The 20,578-nt window shown below is 42.1% G+C and overlaps 1 protein-coding gene across 1 annotated transcript; it reads left to right on the top strand.

Annotated features, from left to right (window-relative positions):
• The first annotated feature begins 8,531 nt into the window (after positions 1–8,531).
• On the top strand, positions 8,532–10,308 carry LOC111970633 (thyrotropin subunit beta). Its single transcript, XM_023997439.2, has 2 exons — positions 8,532–8,733; positions 9,677–10,308. Exons 1-2 carry the CDS (start codon positions 8,572–8,574, stop codon positions 9,956–9,958), a joined length of 444 nt encoding a protein of 147 aa, XP_023853207.1. The 5' UTR covers positions 8,532–8,571; the 3' UTR covers positions 9,959–10,308.
• The last annotated feature ends 10,270 nt before the right edge of the window (positions 10,309–20,578 follow it).

The raw sequence follows: 20,578 nt of genomic DNA, 5'->3' as shown, positions 1-20,578 counted from the left end.
GCCTGCCGGCTGCTCTACCATTCAATAGAAATATACTGTTGGTTTTATTATTGAGGTAAAACACCATGCATTGTCAGCCTGACACTGTTGTAACTGTCGAAGCATGGGATCCGCAGCAAGAACTCCTGCAGTATTTATGGACTCTAAGACCAAACTTTTTTATTATATGTTGTATCATTTTCGTGTGTTTTTGTTCTACCTTATGTTATTTTTAGTACTACAATTATATTGATTACTGCAGTGTTGGGTTTAGAGCTTGCAAGGAAGTCAGTTACAATGCAGTACAACCCTGTACTAGTGAACATGACATTAAAACTTCACTGATTAGACTTTCCAGACAAGCAAAGTCAGCTGTGAGATAGAACAACACATGCAGTCCTTGATCAGCCATTGATGAGTCATTCCATCCCATTGCATGAGTCACTATATTGGAAAAATTATTTTAGATGCGAGCACTTTTTGAAATAGAAGACAATGTCCAGTTTGGGGGGAAAATAAGGATACTGAATCACTCAAGGACTCAGTTACAACCTTACATGACCATGAGATACAGGGATAATCCTCTATACAATCATGAACATCAAATTAAAACACTTAAACTGCAATATGTAACTTTTTGGGCTACCGACCAAATTCACATAGAAATGTGAGTTATAGATCTGTCATTCTCAATGAAAGCAAGTCTAAGAAGCGGTATATCTGTTCTATGTGCATTTTTTCTATGCTTCCCCTTCTTAACCCTCCTGTTGTGTTCGTTTCATGTTAATTAATTCTGTGTTCTCGGTCCAAAATTACCCCCCCATTATAGCTGATTATAAATCCATAATAATACACATATTATCACCTAATGTCATGTTAGATCTTTTTATCAACTTAAGTTATTGTGAACATTACAAGTTTTGAGCTTCTATTTGCTATTTATGGCCTGTAGGCCTCATTGACCTGAGCGCAAACAACTTGTTTTTGAGTAAAAAAAGCATAATGTATCGATTATTTTGACTATAACAAATACTCAGATGAAACATATTGTGCTATTTATCACAGACTATCTTGTGTCAAAGTTTAACAAGGACATTTGTTTTGAAACCATTTCAAATTTTTAAATAGTAGGCCCAAAATAACATCTGTTGTGTTCCTGGTCAAAACAGACCGGTATGATTTTATTAGTAAAGAAAGGACATAGGCCCAAAACTACACATGAAAACTTTACCATATTACAAAATTAATGTCTGAACACATTAAAGAACAACAGTAACAATAACAGTATTACTAACAATAACAAAAACATTGAAATAGAGTTGACTCCATTTTGTTCACAAATTCAATGAGCATTTCCACAAATAACAACATCTTATTTTTATGGTGCAGGTAAAACAATCTGGTCATAGAAAAAAAAAGTGCATGAAACTTGAAAGATAAAAAAGAACATACCTTATCAAGGTTGTTAACTCCCCCTCTGTTGTAATCCAGGACAGCGTTGGGCTTCTTGTCCTCCCTGATACTCACAGCGGCATCCCTGTGCAGAGTTGTCATCAGGAGCACATTCTTCTTTTTCTTCGGGCAGACACAAGAGTGTGTGTGTGTGTGTGTGTGTGGTGTGTGTGTGTGTGTGTTGGTGTGTGTGTGTGTGTGTGTGTGGTGCGTTGCGTGCGTGTGGGGGTCTGGGAAAAGAAGTGTGTCCAGCTGATGTGTGTCTACTTTTTGAAATAGAAGAATGTCCAGGTTTTGGGGAAAATAAGGACACTGAATCACTCAAGGACTCAGTTACAACCTTACATGACCATGAGATACAGGGATAATTCTCTATACAATCATGAACATCAAATTAAAACACTTAAACTGCAATATGTAACTTTTTGGGCTACCGACCTGAACTCAATTTTATAGACTAATTGTAGTCTCACCCATTAATTTCTAAAGACGGATCATTTTTTAACAGAAACACCAGAGGTGTACAAAAGTTAAATAAAACACCCAAAATTGAATGAAAATCATCAAAATGTAATTTGTGTGTTCAGATGCCCTTGGTGGACTAAGTTATGGAAATTTATGACAATCAGATTAAATTAACTACATTTTTCACAGAGAAAACTTGTAAATTGGTCCAATTCGACCGGAACACAACAGGAGGGTTAAGTTTAGTTTTTGCAATTTTTAGTGGTGTTAACCATCTTCAAACAACTGAAAATAAAAAAAATTGGGATAGGGAAAATATATTTCACAGCAGTTTAGATGGTACAATGATTCTCTTGCTTATTTTGTCACATACACTGAAATTAGGCAAATTATAATTTTTGAATCCAGGAAATGGCTGAGCAATTTCTGCATTGTGTGCCTTCCGTTGGTTATCTGTTCCCATCAATGCAGTAGATTATTACATTTCCTGGAAGGCAGTACCTCATAAACAAGTTGTATCGAGGGCTTACTATATGCCAATCAAGCACGTTGATTTTACAATTGCGTTAAGTTTGTTTAAGATTGTGGGGTATAATATGAGATTTCAGATGAAAATAAACCTGCCATAGCCTGATAGCTTTCAGATTTCAAGTCCCTGTTCTCAGTACTTGTTGACAAGAATATGTACTGTAACCAGGAACTGAACATTCATTGGCTTTGAGCCCACTGCTGAGGAACACTGAATAATTTGTTCTGTTATGTTTTCATTGCCACTAGTGTTTCAATTAGTTGAATGTCATCCGGTCAGGCTGTGATAGCCTGTGTCACAGAACAAGCTCTACACCAGACACACTCAATAGGCAGACCGTGGCCGAATCCGGACCCAGATGGACCGTGGGTCCTGTCTTAATATTTTTTTAAGTATTATTATGACATTTTTTATTCGGTCAGGATTCGTATCCTGGTTTCATAAGAAATGAACATGTGTAAAATTGAGGGAAATGGGCATTAGCTGCAAAATGTTTCCATTACTCCATGTACGGTGTCCACTCAAAACATCTTATTTTGACCAATGGGTAAAATAATATATATTTTAATTGTGTAGACACTCCTCAAAGAAGACCTCATGTCTCTTTCACAGTCCATTCAAAAGTTATTGGAGTTTTCCCCCTTCTATTATAGACAGAATTAGCGTTACTAAATCTATCGAGGGCAGAGAAAAAAAAGTATTTAGAGTCCATGCAAATAACTAATAAATTAAGATGTATCAGAAAGAGCAACGTCAGAGTTCGGAATATAAATATATATACATGACCAAAAGTATGTGGACACCTGCTCGTCAAAAATCTCATTCCAAAATCATGGGCCTTAATATGGAGTTGGTTCCCCCTTTGCTGCTATAACAGCCTAGGAAGGCTTTCCAAAAGATGTTGCAACATTGCTGTGGGGACTTGCTTCCATTCAGCCACAAGAGCATTAGTGAGGTCGTGCACTGATGTTGCGCGATTAGGCCTGCCTCGCAGTGGGTGTTCCAATTTATCCCAATGGTTTTTGATGGGGTTGCGATCAGGGCTCTGTGCAGGACAGTCAAGTTCTTCCACACCGATCTTGACAAAACATTTCTGTATGGACCTTGCTTTGTGCATGAGCATTGTCATGCTGAAACAGGAAAGGGCCTTCCCCAAACTGTTGCCACAAACTTGGAAGCACAGAATCGTCTAGAATATCATTGTATGCTGAAGCGTTAAGATTTCCCTTCACTGGAACTAAGGGGCCTAGCCCAAACCATGAAAAACAGCCCCAGACCATTATTCATCCACCAAACTTTACAGTTGGCACTATGTATTCGGGCAGGTAGCTTTCCCCTGGCATCCGCCAAACCCAGATTTGTCCGTCGGACTGTTAGATCGTGAAGCGTGATTCATCACTCCAGCCAACGCTTGGCATTGAGCATGGTGATCTTAGGCTTGTGTGCGGCTGCTCGGGCATTAAAACCCATTTAACGACGCTCCCGATTAACAGTTCTTGTGCTGACATTGCTTCCAGAGGCAGTTTGGAACTCGGTAGTGAATATTGCAAACGAGGACAGACGATTTTTACACGTTACGTGTTTCAGCACTTGGCAGTCCCTTTCTGTGTGCTTGTATGGCCTACCACTTTGCGGTTGAGACGTTGTTGCTCCTAGACTTTCCACTTCACAATAACAGAAATTACAGTTATCCAGGGCAGCTCTAGCAGGGCAGAAATTTGACAGACTGACTTGTTGGAAAGGTGGCATCCCATGACGGCGCCATGTTGAAAGTTACTTAATTCTTCAGTAAGACCATTCTACTGCCAATGTTTGTCAATGGAGATTGCATGGCTGTGTGCTCAATTGTATACTTCTGTCAGCAATGGGTGTGGCTAAAATAGCAGAATCCACTCATTTGAAGGGGTGTCCACATACTTTTGTATATATAGTGTATATTCAAATAATGGTGTGTATAGATAGTATGGACAGCATATGAATAGAAAACATGTTTACAGCAGTAGTTATATTGGATGAGCCATGACTACAATACACTATACACATATAAAGTGGGACTAAAACAGTATGTAAACATTATTAAATTGACCAGTGTTCAAGGACTCTATGTACAGTGCCTTCATAAAGTATTCATACCCCTTGACTTAGTCCACATTTTGTTGTGTTACAGCCTGAATTCAAAATGGATCAAAAATATACTCTACACAAAATAACCCACATTGACAAAGTGAAAACATGTTTTGAGTGATTTTTGCAAATAGTTTGAAAATGAAATATAGAAATATTCTATTTACATAAGTATTCACACCCCTGAGTCAATACTTTATAGAAGCACCTTTGGAAGCGATTACAGCTTTGAGTCTTTCTGGGTAAGTCTCTAAGAGCTTTCCACACCTAGATTGTGCAACATTTGCCCATTATTGTTTAAAAAAGTCTTCAAGCTCTGTCAGATTGGGTAGTTGATCATTGCTAGAGAACCATTTTCAGGTCTTGCCATAGATTTCCAAGTAGATTTCAATCTAAACTGTAATTTAGCACTGTCTTCTTGGTAAGAAACTCCAGTGTAGATTTGTACTTGTGTTTTAGGTTATTGTCCTGCTGAAAGGTGAATTAATCTCCCAGTGTCAGGTGGAAAGCAGACTGAAACAGGTTTTCCTCTAGGATTTTGCCTGTGCTTAGCTCCATTTTATATCCTTTTTATCCTGAAAAACTCCCCATTCCTGACTAAAAGCATACCCATTACATGACGCTGCCATCAATATGCTTGAAAATATGGAGAGTGGTACTCAGTGATGTGTTGAATATAAGGGCAAAAGGCAAGACCCAAATGTAGGAAGCAGATGGTTGAGCTCCGATATTTATTATACCCAAAGGGCTAGGCAAAAGGCAGGCCAGGGACAGGCGAGAGTTCATAAACCAGGTCAGAGTCCAAACAGTACCAGGGGATAGGCAGGCTCGAGGTCAGAACAGGCAGAGTGGTCAGGCAGGCAGATTCGGCATCAGGGCAGGCAAGGGTTAAAACGAGGAGGGCTAAGAAAAAACAGAGACTGGTGAAAAATAGGAGCTAGGAGAAACGCCGGTTGACTTGGCAAAACAAGCTCCCAGTGTCAGGTGGAAAGCAGACTGAAACAGGTTTTCCTCTAGGATTTTGCCTGTGCTTAGCTCCATTTTATATCCTTTTTATCCTGAAAAACTCCCCATTCCTGACTAAAAGCATACCCATTACATGACGCTGCCATCAATATGCTTGAAAATATGGAGAGTGGTACTCAGTGATGTGTTGAATATAAGGGCAAAAGGCAAGACCCAAATGTAGGAAGCAGATGGTTGAGCTCCGATATTTATTATACCCAAAGGGCTAGGCAAAAGGCAGGCCAGGGACAGGCGAGAGTTCATAAACCAGGTCAGAGTCCAAACAGTACCAGGGGATAGGCAGGCTCGAGGTCAGAACAGGCAGAGTGGTCAGGCAGGCAGATTCGGCATCAGGGCAGGCAAGGGTTAAAACGAGGAGGGCTAAGAAAAAACAGAGACTGGTGAAAAATAGGAGCTAGGAGAAACGCCGGTTGACTTGGCAAAACAAGACAAACTGGCACAGAAAGACAGAAAACAGAGGTATAAATATTCCGGGGACTAATGGAGAAAACAGGAGACGCCTGGAGGTGGGTGGAGACAATCACAAAGACAGGTGAAACAGATCAGGGAGTGACATTGTATTGGATTTGCCCCAAACATAACACTTTGTATTCAGGACAAAAAGTTAATTGCTTTGCCACATTTTTTGCAGTATTACTTTAGTGCTTTGTTGCAAACAGGATGTATGTTTTGGAATATTAAAATTTTCTGTACAAGCTTCCTTCTTTTCACTCTGTAATTTATGTTAGTATTGTGCAATTACAATGTTGTTGATCCATCCTCAGTTTTATCCTAATCGCAGCCATTAAACTCAGTAATTGTTTTAAAGTCACCATTGGCCTCACGGTGAAATCCCTAAGCGGTTTCCTTCCTCTCCGGCAACTGAGTTAGGAAGGACTCCTATATCTTTGTAGTGACTAGGTGTATTGATACGCCAGTCAAAGTGTCATTAATAACTTCACCATGTTCAAAGATATATTTTTTACCCATCTACCAATAGGGACCTTAGAGACAATTATATGTGTGGGATACAGCGATGATTCAAAAAATCATGCTAAATTATCTCACACATAGTGAGTCCACATAAGTTATTCTGTGACTTGTTAAGCACATTTTTACTCCTGAACTTATTTTGGCCTGTAAAATATTCTAAGAACACAAGTCCACTTTGACATTATGTGGTATTGTGTGTAGGCCAGTGACAAAAAAATCTAATTTTAATCCATTTTAAATTCAGGTTCTAACACAACCAAATGTGGAACAAAATCAAGGGGTGTGAATGCTTTCTGAAGGCAGTGTACATAGGGCAGCAGTATCTAAGGTGCTGACTAGAGTCCTGGTGGTAGCCGGCTAGACCAGTGGCTAAGGTTCAGGGGTGGGTACTGGGCGAAGGCCGGCTACTGGTGACTATTTAACAGTCTGATGGCCTGGAGATAGAAACTGTTTACCAGTCTCTCGGTCCCAGCTTTGATGCACCTGTACTGTCTCCGCCTTCTAGATGGTAGTGGGGTGAAAAGGCCATGGCTCTGGTGGCTGAAGGCCTTGATAAGCACATGCGTGGTGAGAGGAGCCTCACGCTCACTTCACCACAGCGACCTAAAGAGGAAGTATCAAATTCCTTACAAAACCCAAACTTATAGGTGATGTAAAAACAAAAAAACGTCTTATGTAACAGCAAATAGTTAAATGGGGGTAGGTTGCAGTTATAGGCCTACATGGAATACTATATGACTTTGTTATAGAGCTCATCAGAGTTTAATAGACAAGGTATTTCAGGATGTTACACATCTTTATGGCATTGTATGAACTTTGACCATATTTCAGAACCCATGATGGCTTGCAAAGCTTGATATTTTTAAACACACTTTCACAAATTTTTCCAACCAATTGAGAGTGTAACAAAACAACAAAAGTAGGCCTATGTCCAGAAATGACCTCTAACCCCTGACCCCTAGGCAAATGATCTATAGGAACATGTAGATCTGAAAGAATTGGATATGTAAGCTTATGGTTGCATCTCCACTTTGCCCTGTGATTTTAACCATATTGTAGGCCAGGGATCAGCAAGTAGATTCAGCCGCGGGCAGATTTTTTCTTCAGCGATGGACGTTTCTCTCTATTATGCGTGGAAATACTTGTGAACAGATTTCCCAAATTAAAAACACTGATTTCCTGGTGTTTTTACATTCAACAATGAAAATTAAACACATTTTTATATATATATATATATTATTATATCTTTTTTGGGCTCAGTAAACTTGGGGGGCCAAATAAAACCACCCACGAGCCAAATTAGGCCCGCGGGCCGCCAGTTGGCGAACGCTGTTGTAGGCCCTATATGCTTAGCAGATCCTGTTCCTAGATTTGAAGAACATTTACATTTTTGTTATTTAGCAGACACTTCTAGGAGTTGCTCATCTAGGAGTTGGACACAGGGTTGTTACTGGACCGGACCAATCTCTGAATTTACCACTTAGTTTTCTATTGTGCCACCAAGTGGAATTGCCACATACTGCATTACATACTGCCAAAGAGCAGGGTTATTATGAGGTTATTACAGGTTAACCCCATACATTGCTGTACTGGTAATGGAAGTTTGTAGTTACAGAGGATGCCTTTTATTAATGCATGTCATCCTCATAATGGGCCAGGAGATTCCTACGTCCACACTGTCAGAGATGGGAGATAATGGTCCAGTAGGATCAAGGTGGATTAGGATGACTGTATAAAAACCATCAGGCTCCATCAGACAGCATCATCAGACCTGCAGGTGCCCAGCTCTACCAGGTGAGTGAGCAGAGCTGACCTGACAGGAACACTGGTACAGCTTCTTTGTCATGCTATTGGTGCATGACTGAGTTGTGTTTTATTAAAATGGCTTCTCAAATGCATCAACCTCAATTTGTTCATATTTCCAACTAAAAAACTTTAGATTTGTTCATATTTTATTCTTGCCATTTGCTCTACTTCTATGCAGGTTCTTGATTGTGTGACGGGACATCTTCGCTGTTTGCCAAATGGAATTGTCCGTGGCCATGTGTGGTCTCCTTTGCCTGCTCTTCAGCCAAGCTGTGCCCATGTGTGTGCCAACGGACTACACTCTGTATGAGGAGAGACGTGAATGTGACTTCTGCGTGGCCATCAATACGACCATTTGCATGGGCTTCTGCTACTCAAGGGTAAGTAGCCTATAGCCTCAACCAGACATTCTTAGTTCTTTAATGCATCTGTAAAATTCACTCACTTATAAACTTTTATCCCCCCATAAAACATTTAATGTTTTACCTTTATTTTATCAGAGTAATCTCATCGAGATTTTGCATAATATTTTATAAGACCGACCTGGCCATGATAGCAGCAGACTAGTAGATAGAGACAAGGTCAATATACAAAATACAATGTATACATTATATATCCTGTCACACGTTTTGCATTGCAGAAGAGACGCTAAAATATAAGTATAACTTGAAACTTCAACTATAACAAATTCCAATCGCAGGCCAACCAACCGTGAGGCATCTTTGACCTACATCGCATGTACAGTATGTAATGTACTGTATTTCCAGTACACTGAGTGCACAAAACATTAAGAACACCTGCTCTTTCCACGAATCCAGGTGAAAGTTATGATCCCTTATTGATGTCACTTGTTAAATACACTTCAATCAGTGTAGATGATCGGGAGGAGACAGGTTAAAGAAGGACTTTTAAGCCTTGAGACAATTGAGATTGTGTAAGTGTGCCATTCAGAGGGTGAATGGGCAAGACAAAAGATTTAAGTGCCTTAGAACGGGGTATGTTAGTAGGTAACAGGCGCACCGGTTTGAGTGTGTCAAGAACTGCAACGCTGCTGTGTTTTCCACGCTCAACAGTGTGTATAAAGAATGGTCCACCACCCAAAGGACATCCAGCCAACTTGACACAACTGTGGGAAGCATTGGAGTTAACATGGGCCAGCATTCCTGTGGAACAGTTTCAACACTTTGTAGAGTCCATGCCCCAATGAATTATGGCTGTTCTGAGGCAAAAATTGGGTGCAACTCAATATTAGGAAGGTGTTCCTAATGTTTGGTACACTTAGTGTATGTTAAGCATGTGTGTTTGTGTGCGTGTGATTACCAGGACAGTAACATGAAGGAGCTGGCCGGACCGCGTTTCCTTATCCAGAGAGGCTGTACCTATGACCAGGTGGAGTACCGAACAGTCATACTACCTGGCTGCCCGCTCCATGCCAACCCTCTCTTCACCTATCCCGTGGCCCTCAGCTGCCACTGTGGCACCTGCAACACAGACAGTGATGAGTGTGCCCACAAGGCCAGCAGTGGAGACGGCGCCAGGTGTTCCAAGCCACTCAGACAAATCTACCCATACCCTGGCCTGAACAACTACATCCCCCCCAACTGATAACGCTCTCCCTTCCCTGGATAGTTTGGCTGTAATGACCATAATGACCAATAAGGCAAGGAGAATGGTCAGTTCAACTCAAGTTTATGGTCAGTAGCCTAATCATTATGATAACAGAACAGCATTGTTGTATTCATGTGTTTGTGGTGGATACAGTGAGCTACAGGGTAGTGTATCCTATTCATTGTGACATGTATTGTTGCTGTTGTGTTTGGTATGTGAATATGCCTTTTTGTTTGCCACTTTGCTTGCAATGGAGGCTGATCCTGGTATTTCTGTCTGCCTCATGTCTTTCCTGTCCATTGACTCACTGAGCTATTTTGTTTACGGTGAACCAATATCATGAACGGGACGTTATTAAAGCTGAAGTCTGTAAATAGTTGTAACTCATCTGAATTCATCACATCCTGTGTAGGAACACAGCATGCTGTCACACTCCACACACATCGCAAATCAAATGCTATTTGTTCATGCTTCGTAAAACAACACTTGTAGACTAACAGTGTAATAACTATTTATGGGTCCTTTTCCAACAATGCAGAGTTACAGATAAAGATTTAAAAAATATAAAATATAAATATAAATAGTGACACGCAGAATAATTACACAGTGGATAACAATAATGAGTAAAAATAACAGGGCTATGTACAGGGAGTACCAGTATTGACTCAAGGGGTACGAGGTAATCGAGGTAGCTATGTAATCGAGGTAGCTATGTACATACACTGTATAATACAAAAATATGTGAACATCGCTTCAAATGAGTGGATTCGGCTATTACAGCAACACCGTTGTTGACAGTTGTATAAAATCGAGCACACCGCCATGCAATCTCCATAGACAAACATTGGAAGAAGAATGTCCTTCCCGAAGAGCTCAGTGACTTTCAATGTGGCACTGTCACAGGATGCCACCTTTCCAACAGTTCATCAAATTTCTACCCTGCTAGAGCTGCCCTGGTCAACTGTAAGTGCTGAATTGTGAAGTGGAAATGTTTAGGCGCAACAATGGCTCAGCCACGAAGTAGTAGGCCACACAAGCTCACAGAACTGGACTGTCGAGTGCTAAAGCAAGTAGCACGTCAATCCTCAATTGCAGCACTCACTATCGAGTTCTAAACTGCCTCTGGAAGCAACGTCATCGCAATAATTGTTCGTCGGGAGCTTCATGAAATGGGTTTTCATTGCCGAGCAGCCACACAAGCCTATGATCACCATTCGCAATGCCAAGTGTCGGCTGGAGTGGTGTAAAGCTCGCCCCCATTGGACTAGAGCAGTGGAAACGCGGTCTCTGGAGTGATGAATCACGCTTCACCATCTGGCAGTCTGACGGACTAATCCGGGATTGGCGGATGCCAGGAGAACGCTACCTGCCCAAATGCATAGTGCCAACTGTAAAGTTTGGTGCAGGAGGAATAATGGTCTGGGGCTGTTTTTCATGGTTCGAGCTAGGCCCCTTAGTTCCAGTGAAGGGAAATCTTAACGTTACAGCATACAATGACATTCTAGACGATTCTGTGCTTCCAACTTTGTGGCAACAGTTTGGGGAAGGCCCTTTCCTGTTTCAGAATGACAATGCCACTGTGTACAAAGTGAGGTCCGTACACATTTCTTTTTGAGATTGGTGGGGAAGAACTTAACTGGCCAACTCCATTGAACACCATTGGGGTGAATTGGAACGCGGACTCCGAGCCAAGACTAATCGCCAAACATCATATACACAGTGCCATCGGAAAGTATTCAGACCCCTTGACTTTTTTCACATTTTGTTAGGTTGCAGCCTAATTCTAAAATGAATTAAAAAAACATTTCCCCTCATCAATCTACACACAATACCCCATAATGACAAAGCAAAAACAGGTTTTTAGAATTTTTTGCTAATTTATAAAAATGAAAAACAGAAATATCACATTTAAATAAGTATTCAGACCCTTTACTCAGTACTTTGTTGAATTATTTTATTTAAATGCAACCTTTATTAACTAGGCAAGTCAGTTAAGAACAAATTCTTATTTACAATGATGGCCTACCGGGGAACAGTGGGTTAACTGCCTTGTTCAGGGGCAGAATGGCAGATTTTTACCTTGTCAGCTCGGGGATTCCATCCAGCAACCTTTCGGTTACTGGCCCAATGCTCTAACCACTAGGCTACCTGCCGCCGCTAAAGAAGCATCTTTGGCAGCAATTACAGCCTCGATTCTTGGGGTATGATGCTCCAAGCTGGGCAAACCTGTACGATTTGGGAGTTTGGTATCAAGACGCTCTGAGAAAAAACGGAACACTGGGGTCTTTTCATCCTCATGCGTCCAATCACACTCCATTCATACCCACCAAGTGTAGAGCTGATAGCATCTGACTTTTGGCGAGGTTCAGAAGGCCGTACGGTGAGGAAATGCTCAAGATCCATAAAAGTTCCATTACTGGCGTCTCTTTGAAAAGAGGCATCAATAAATGCGGTTAAACGTGAAGCATCCATATTCAAAATTAGACGCTCATCCAGATGTTCAGTATCATCATCAGTAAAAAATGTCTTTCACTGTTAGCTTCTCCCTTCAACAGTAACATGTGTCCAAGAAAATGTCCTGCTTTGGGGTAATTTATTTGGTTTCCATTCGTCAATATTTCTGTTTTTCCAGGGTGGGGTAGCTAGCCCCACGCCCAACCACCAACATGGAGGACCATGGACCCTTCGACCTGGCCAGCTTGGTTGCACCTGCCAGGAGTTTAAACCCCTCCGGCTCAGCGCTCAGGGTCATGGTAGTATGCAAGCCTCTAAACCGTGTCAAGGTGACAGTCCAGGAGAGGGGCAATTGGGTTTAATTATTAATTGAAGTGTGCTCGAGCTCAAATATAAGGACCATTTAATAGTTAAACATTATTGAGGGAATTGTGTTGCAATCCTAAACCTTCTTCAGCATTAGTGTTACGGCTCTCGTTTGTGGTAGGAAGAGTGGACCAAAGCGCAGCGTGGAAAGTGTTCATGATTCTTTTATTTCAAAAAACACTCAAACAAAATGACAAACGTGAAAACAAAAGTGCACAGCTCTGTCAGGCAGAAACACTAAACAGAAAACAAGATCCCACAAAACCCAAACGGATAATGACAACTTATATATGATCCCCAATCAGAGACAACGATAGACAGCTGCCTCTGATTGGGAACCAGACTCGGCCAAAACAAAGAAATAGAAAACATAGACTTTCCCACCCGACTCACCCTGACCTAACCAAACATAGAGAATAATAGGGATCTCTAAGGTCAGGGCGTGACAATTAGTTATGTTATCATAATAGACGTACAGCTCTGGATATAAAACTATTTACCTGCTCTACTATAATATAATGCCATAATGAACATATCAATTTTTTTTATAATGTATTCATTCTATTATTTTAAAAAGCATTACAATATGCTTTGTCCATAACCCAAAAACAATCATGAAGGAAAACAATTACCTCCTAAGACCATTCATGTGCCTTCACATGCATAATGGTGAGGAGAGTGTGCATTTTTAGAAGCTACTTCAACTCTGGGCACGCCTGCACAACTTTCTGCAAGTATGGCCAGCATTTGCATGCAACATCGCAGAAGAAAAAGCCCACCGTGTCAGCAGAAGACAGCTTCTTTTGCAAGTACATTGGATAGCCATACATCTCTCTGTACATATTGAGGGCCCTGAGGAGCACGCTGTGTCAGCAAACTGCTATCTCAAGGCCCTCCTCATCTACTTTGGCAGATGAATTTCCTGACGTCTCTTTGGCCGCTGTCAACTCTGACGTGCTACACATTCCTTTGCCTGCCGTCTACAACATGAAAATCACAGTGAAGTGCAGAGATGAACTTAAAAGAAACAAGTTCTAAACTGGGTGACATTAAAGCTAGGAGCTGTAAGAATAATTACATGATTGGTCTTTGTATGGACATGTTTGACGAAGGATGACGTCATCGTCTTTCGCCAGGAAGACACCTGTCGTAGAAGCCCTTCTCAACACTACATAGAGTCAGACTGCAAGATGACATCACACAATTATACATCAAACCAAACCACAAAGGCGTGGCAAGTAGCCTAGAGGTTAGAGAGGTGGGTTGCAGGTTCAAATCCCAGACATCTGACCGTGTTGCTCCAACCTCTCTGTGTGTGGGTCTGTGTCTGTGTTATGAGAATTTTGTTATCAATGTTCATAAACTTCAATTAATCTACTCAGTCTGCAACCCAGAGTTTGTAAGATTCTGGTTGAATGAAGCAGACGAGTCTCAGCTTACTATAGTCAAAATGTTTATTCACGAGAACGTTCTGACGTCCAAATACAAAAACATCCATTTTATACTGGCTTCTTACTCACATACCTTCACACAAACAGTAGATATCCTACGCACATACATACACACAAACAGTAGATGAGTTTTATCCTTCTCCATAGTTCTCACCACTGTGTATCACTACCCAGCCGACAGTTCCATTCCCCCGAGATTAGGGAAACCTTGAGAAGTACTCCCTGTCCTCATAAGACTCAGAGTTCTAGCTAGGTTGGTTCAAACACAGTTTAATTGTTCTTCGGTATTTTGTTAGGCACATACATACAAGTACAAATCTTAAGCTACGCCTTGCTCAGACAGTCTGTGTTTTTCCACTATACAGACACATTGTTTAATCTGCAACATGTTTCATAATTTTCTGCAAGCCTAACACTTTCTCCCCTCCACGGGTGGAGACAGGATGTCCTGAAAGGAACACAGTAGTACAACTCGTCTGTCGATAGCTCCTCTTATCATTTGTTTCCCACTTGCACCCTGCTTACATACTAAAAAAAGAACAAAAGGTCCTTGTTCTAATTCTGACTAAAACTACACATATCATCAGATTATAGTTTTATGATTCTAATCAATTTCATACAATTATATGGTTTCAGTGGAATTATTTAATCATTATCTTTCAACATATAAATTATTTTATCAGTCTGTGTCTCGGGGGGGKTTGGATAAAGCAAATAGAACAAATCACTGTCTCACAATTTTTCTTCAAAGAAAATGACCTTCTAGTTGACAATTAATGTTCTTCTAAAAAAAAGACCAACTGCAATATAACATCACACAAAAGAAGAGCAACATGCACTTTAAGACGGTATAAWTATACCCTGAACAAAACATCGACACATAAGAAGGTAGTACAAACCCTGAGGCTTTCTGGAAGCGGCATTGCTTGAAATTCCCATCCACTGATATGGCATGCATCTCCTGTGAGCAGTCAGGACCTGCCTTGGGGACGACCCGGAGAGCGAGGTGCTGGGCAATCCGGACGGAGATGGTGGACAGGTTGTAGTGCCCAGAGTTGGGAGTAATTATTAGTTTGTGATAAAGAAGCACATGTTGTGTTTTCTGAACCGAGGGAGTAGTGTTAAGATCCTAGCCTTGATAAATCTGTTAAGAAATCCTCCTAGGGAGATATCGCTCTTGGCATCTCCCTTGGTGTTCCCTTAGGGCAGGGTTTCCCAAACCTCTCCTTGGGCCCAAGTCATTAATTACATTATTTAAACAATCACACAGCTGTGGCACAGCCATGGGTAAAAGACAAACTACAAACCAAAATGTGACACCGAAAAAATAACAAATAAATTGTTCTATATATACAGTGCATTCAGAAAGTATTCAGACTCCTTGACATTTGTTACATTACAGCCTTATTATAAAACCGATTTTTATTCACACAATATGTAAGGGGTGCGTAACTGGTGGCAGAGAAGTCAGAYGCAGGAGAACAGAACTGGGTAATAACCGGAGCAGTTTAATATACAAAACCACCGGCATCCAGAATAGCAACGTATGGGTACAAAACCCGTCGCGCACCAGACAACAATGTGCACAAGCACTTACAACAAACAATTCCACACAAAGACATGGGGGGAACAGAGAGTTAAATATACAACACGTAATGAGGGAATGAAAACCAGGTGTGTGGGGAAACAAGACAAAACAAATGGAAAATGAAAAATGGATCGGCGATGGCGATGGCTAGAAGACCGGTGACGTCGACCGCCGAACACCGCCCGAACAAGGAGATGAACTGACTTCGGCAGAAGTCGTGACAGTACCCCCACCCCCCCTTGACGCGCGGCTCCAGCGGCGCGCTGACACCTGCCTTGGGGATGACCCGGAGAGCGAGGTGCTGGGCAATCCGGACGGAGATGGTGGAACTCCCGCAGTATTGAAGGGTCCAACACATCCTCCACCGGAACCCAGCATCTCTCCTCCGGACCATACCCTTCTCAGTCCACGAGGTACTGAAGGCCCCTCGCCCGACACCTCGAATCCAGTATGGAGCGAACGGAGTATGCCGGGGCCCCCTCGATGTCCAGAGGGGGCGGAGGAACCTCCCGCACCTTAGTCTCCTGGAGTGGGCCAGCCACCGCCGGCCTGAGGAGAGACACATGGAACGAGGGGTTAAATCGGCATATTCGGGGGGAATGCGCACGGTGGAGACCTGGTCTGGACTTTCCACCGTAGTAGCACCTACCGGAACCCCAAAACTCCCAGAGCACTCTCGCGACCACCCCGTGAGAGCCCTCCGTTGCCATGAAACAGTGGGGTCATGACAAGCTAACCAGGGTAGGCCTAGCACCACAGGAAACGCAGAAGAGTCAATGAGAAAGAGACTGATTCTCTCCGTGTGACCCCCCTGCGTTACCATGCCCAGAGGAGCGGTGGCCTCCCTAATTAACCCTGACCCCAATGGTCGACTGTCTAAAGTGTGAACTGGGAAGGGCATAGCCACAGGAACGATGGGGATCCCTAAACTATGTGCAAATTATCTGTCTATAAAATTCCCAGCCCGCGCCTGAATCGACGAGCGGTTAAATACATAACACGCAATGAGGGAATGAAAACCAGGTGTGTGGGAAAACAAGACAAAACAAATGGAAAATGAAAAATGGATTGGCGATGGCTAGAAGACCGGTGACGTCAACCGCCGAACACCCCCCGAACAAGGAGAGGAACCTACTTCGGCAGAAGTCGTGACACAATACCCCATAATGACAAAGTGAATACAGGTTTTTAGAAATGTTAGCAAATTGATAAAATATAAAAACAGAAATACCTGATTTACATAAGTATTCAGACCCTTTCTTATGAGAATCGAAATTGAGCTCAGGCTCATCCTTTTCCATTGGTCATCCTTGAGATCTTTCTAAAACTTGATTGGAGTCCACCTGTGCTAAATTCAATTGATTGGACATGATTTGGAAAGGCACACAACTGTCTATGTAAGGTCGCACAGTTGACAGTGCATGTTAGAGCAAGAGGCCAAGCCATGAGATCGAAGGAATCTCCGAGACAGGATTGTGTCGAGGCACAGATCTGGGGAAGGGTACCAAAACATTTCTGCAGCATTGAAGGTCCCCAAGAACACAGTGGCCGCCATCATTCATTTTCATATGGAAGAAGTTAGGAACCACGAAGACTCTTTCGAGAGCTGGCCAAACTGAGCAATCGGGGGGAGAAGGGCCTTGGTCAGGGAGGTGACCAAAAACCTGATGGTCACTCTGACAGAGCTCCAGAGGTCCTCTGTGGAGATGGGAGAATCTTACAGAAGGACAACCATCTCTGCAGCACTCCAACAATCAGGCCTTTATGATAGAGTGGCCAGACCGAAGGCACTCCTCAGTAAAAGGCTCATGACAGCCCGCTTGGAGTTTGCCAAAAGGCACCTAAAGGACTCTGACCATGAGAAACATTCTCTGGTCTGATTCTCTGGTCTGATGAAACCAAGATTGAACTCTTTGGCCTAAATGCCAAGCGTTACGTCTGGAGAAAACCTGACACCATCCGTACGGTGAAGCATGGTGGTGGCAGAATCATGGTGTGGGGAATGATGAATCATGTTTTTCAGCGGCATGGACTGGGAGACCAGTCAGGATCAAGGGAAAGATGAACGGAGAAAAGTACAGAGAGGTCCTTGACGAAAACCTGCTCCAGAGCGCTCAGAACCTGAGACTGAGGCGAAGGTTCACCTTCCAACAAGACAACGACCCTAAGCACACAACCAAGTCCATGCAGGAGTGACTTCGGGACAACTCTCTGAATGTTCTTGAGTGGCCCAGGCAGAACCCGGACTTCAACCTGATCGAACATCTCTGAAAAGACCTGAAAGAAGCTGTACAGCGATGCTCCCCATCCAACCTGACAGAGCTTCAGAGGATCTGCAGAGAAGAATGGGAGAAACTCCCCAAATACACGTGTGCCAAGCTTATAGCGTCATACCCGAAAAGACTCAAGGCTGTAATCCCTGCCAAAGGTGCTTCAACAAAGTACTGATTAAAGGGTCTGAATACTTACGTAAATGTAATATTTCTTATTTTTGTATTAATTTGCTAAAATGTGACATGAAAATAATAGCTTGGCTGTAATAGCTGGTAGCCATGTTGGTTAAGTGTGCCTCAAATTCTAAATCAATCACAGACAGTGTCACAGGCATAACACCCCCACACCATCACACCATCTTCCTCCATGCTTCACGGTGGGAACCACACATGTGGAGATTATCCATTCACCTACTCTGCGCCTCACAAAGACGCGGCGGTTGGAACCAAAAATCTCATATTTGCACTCATCAGACCACAGGACAGATTTCCACCGGCCTAATGTCCATTGCTCGTGTTTCTTGACCCAAGAAAGTCTCTACTTCTTATTGGTGTCCTTTTGTAGTGGTTTCTTTGTAAAAATTTGACCATGAAGGCCTGATTCACGTAGTCTCGTCTGAACAGTTGATGTTGAGATATGTCTGTTACTTGAACTCTGTGAGGTAAAATCTTAGGTGCAGTTAATTGCCGATTTCTGAGGCTAGTAACTCTATTGAACTTATCCTCTGCAGCAGAGGTAACTCTGAGTCTTCCTTTCCTGTGGCGTGAGAGCAAGTTTCATCATAGTGCTTGACGGCTTTTGCAAATGCAGTTGAAGGAATTTTCAAAGTTCTTGAACTTTTCCGGATTGACTGACCTTCATGTCTTAAAGTAATGATGGACTGTCATTTGTCTTTGCTTATTTGAGCTGTTCTTGCCATAATATGGACTTGGTCTTTTATCAAATAGGGCTATCTTCTGTATACCACCCCTACCTTGTCACAACACAACTGATTGGCTCAAATGCATTAAGAAGGAAAGAAATTCCACAAATGTACTTTTAACAAGACACACTTGTAAATTGAAATGCATTCCAGGTGACTACCTCATGAATCTGGTTGAGAGAATGCCAAGAGTGTGCAAAGCTGTCATCAAGGTAAAGGCTGGCTACTTTGAAGAATCTCAAATATAAAATGTTGATCTGTTCAACACTTTTTTGGTTACTACATGATTCCATATGTGTTCTTTCATATTTGTGACGTCTTCCCTATTATTCTGCAACGATAAAAATTGTAAAAAAAAGAACTATGGAATGAGTAGGTGTGTCCAAACTTTTGACTGGTACTGTATGTCATTAAATGACATGTGCTTAACTATGTGGTTTTAATGTACAATAGCTGTGGTTCCTCTTATTTTGGGAGTAATATAACATGATCTATTTTCAATACATGCAACCTAAGAGTTCATGCATGCAAGACAGAGGCTTAGGTTACAGTCAATCGGTCTGAGGGTTTGAAAGTTTTAAAGAACTACTTTTTATTTAATCCCACATTGAAATGAAAGCCAATGAGACAGCTAAAATTGGGCAGTATATTACAACTGTATTTAGTACTAGATAGAAATGTCCTAACAGGGTAATCATGCTGCCTGACAAGTTGAACGATGCTAGCCTTGATGAAGCCCTTACTCTCTTGTGGTTGTTGTAATGTAGCGTGATTTCCTTAGGGTCACGCAATCTGGCTTCAAGCCTACCTCAGGTCAATACCCCCTTCTACCATTTGCTGCTCTGATAAGCAGAAGTAGGATAGTGTATGAGGATCAAAAGCACGTCCTGTTGAGGGATTTGTGATAAAGAAGCACATGTTGTGTTTTCTGAACCGAGGGAGTAGTGTTAATTAAGATCCTAGCCTTGATAAATCTGTTAAGAAATCCCCCTTGGGAGATATCACTCTTGGCATCTCCCTTGGTGTTCCCTTAGGGCAGAGTTTCCCAAACCTCTCCTTGGGCCCATTCAGAAGTTTCACATTTTTGTTTTAAACCTTAACTGGCACACATGGTTCAATTAGTGAACTATTCATCAAGCCTTTGATGAATTAAATCAGGTTTGGCAGTTTAGGGTTAAAACTAAATGTGAAACTTCTGGGAGGGCAGGTGGAGAAACGCTGTGTTAGGGTCAGATGCCCCAGGGTAAAGCTCTATTTAGGGAGATACTCCCCCATCATTAGCTGCAATATGGTCACCTGTTCCGGTAAGGTCTATGTCCTCTGCTGTGACTTCTGATGACAATAATATACAATTAACATGAGGCAGCCAGGACTGGTGAGGTTGTAGTCCAACGGAAGCAAAGAGTGGAGCCGATCCTGGGTAAAACTTGCTATTAGGCTACAAAAGCACACTTTTAAAGGCAACAAAACAAACGGAATAGAGCGCTTCGTAACTGAGGGTTGAACACATCCTCATTTGCGTCTCCATCACAACCTCACTTTTGTGCAGCTGATGCTGGCTA

This window comes from Salvelinus sp. IW2-2015, linkage group LG11 (genome assembly GCF_002910315.2).
Source record: "Salvelinus sp. IW2-2015 linkage group LG11, ASM291031v2, whole genome shotgun sequence".
Taxonomy (NCBI): domain Eukaryota; kingdom Metazoa; phylum Chordata; class Actinopteri; order Salmoniformes; family Salmonidae; genus Salvelinus; species Salvelinus sp. IW2-2015.
Note: the sequence above shows the minus strand (reverse complement) of the source record. Positions and strands in the feature narration are given on the sequence as shown.

Excerpts from the sequence above, each read along its gene's own strand:
- LOC111970633 (XM_023997439.2), top strand. The coding sequence starts at position 8,572 with ATGGAATTGTCCGTGGCCATGTGTGGTCTCCTTTGCCTGCTCTTCAGC. Across the intron at positions 8,734-9,676 it reads TGGGCTTCTGCTACTCAAGG|GACAGTAACATGAAGGAGCT; the intron begins GTAAGTAGCCTA and ends TGTGATTACCAG.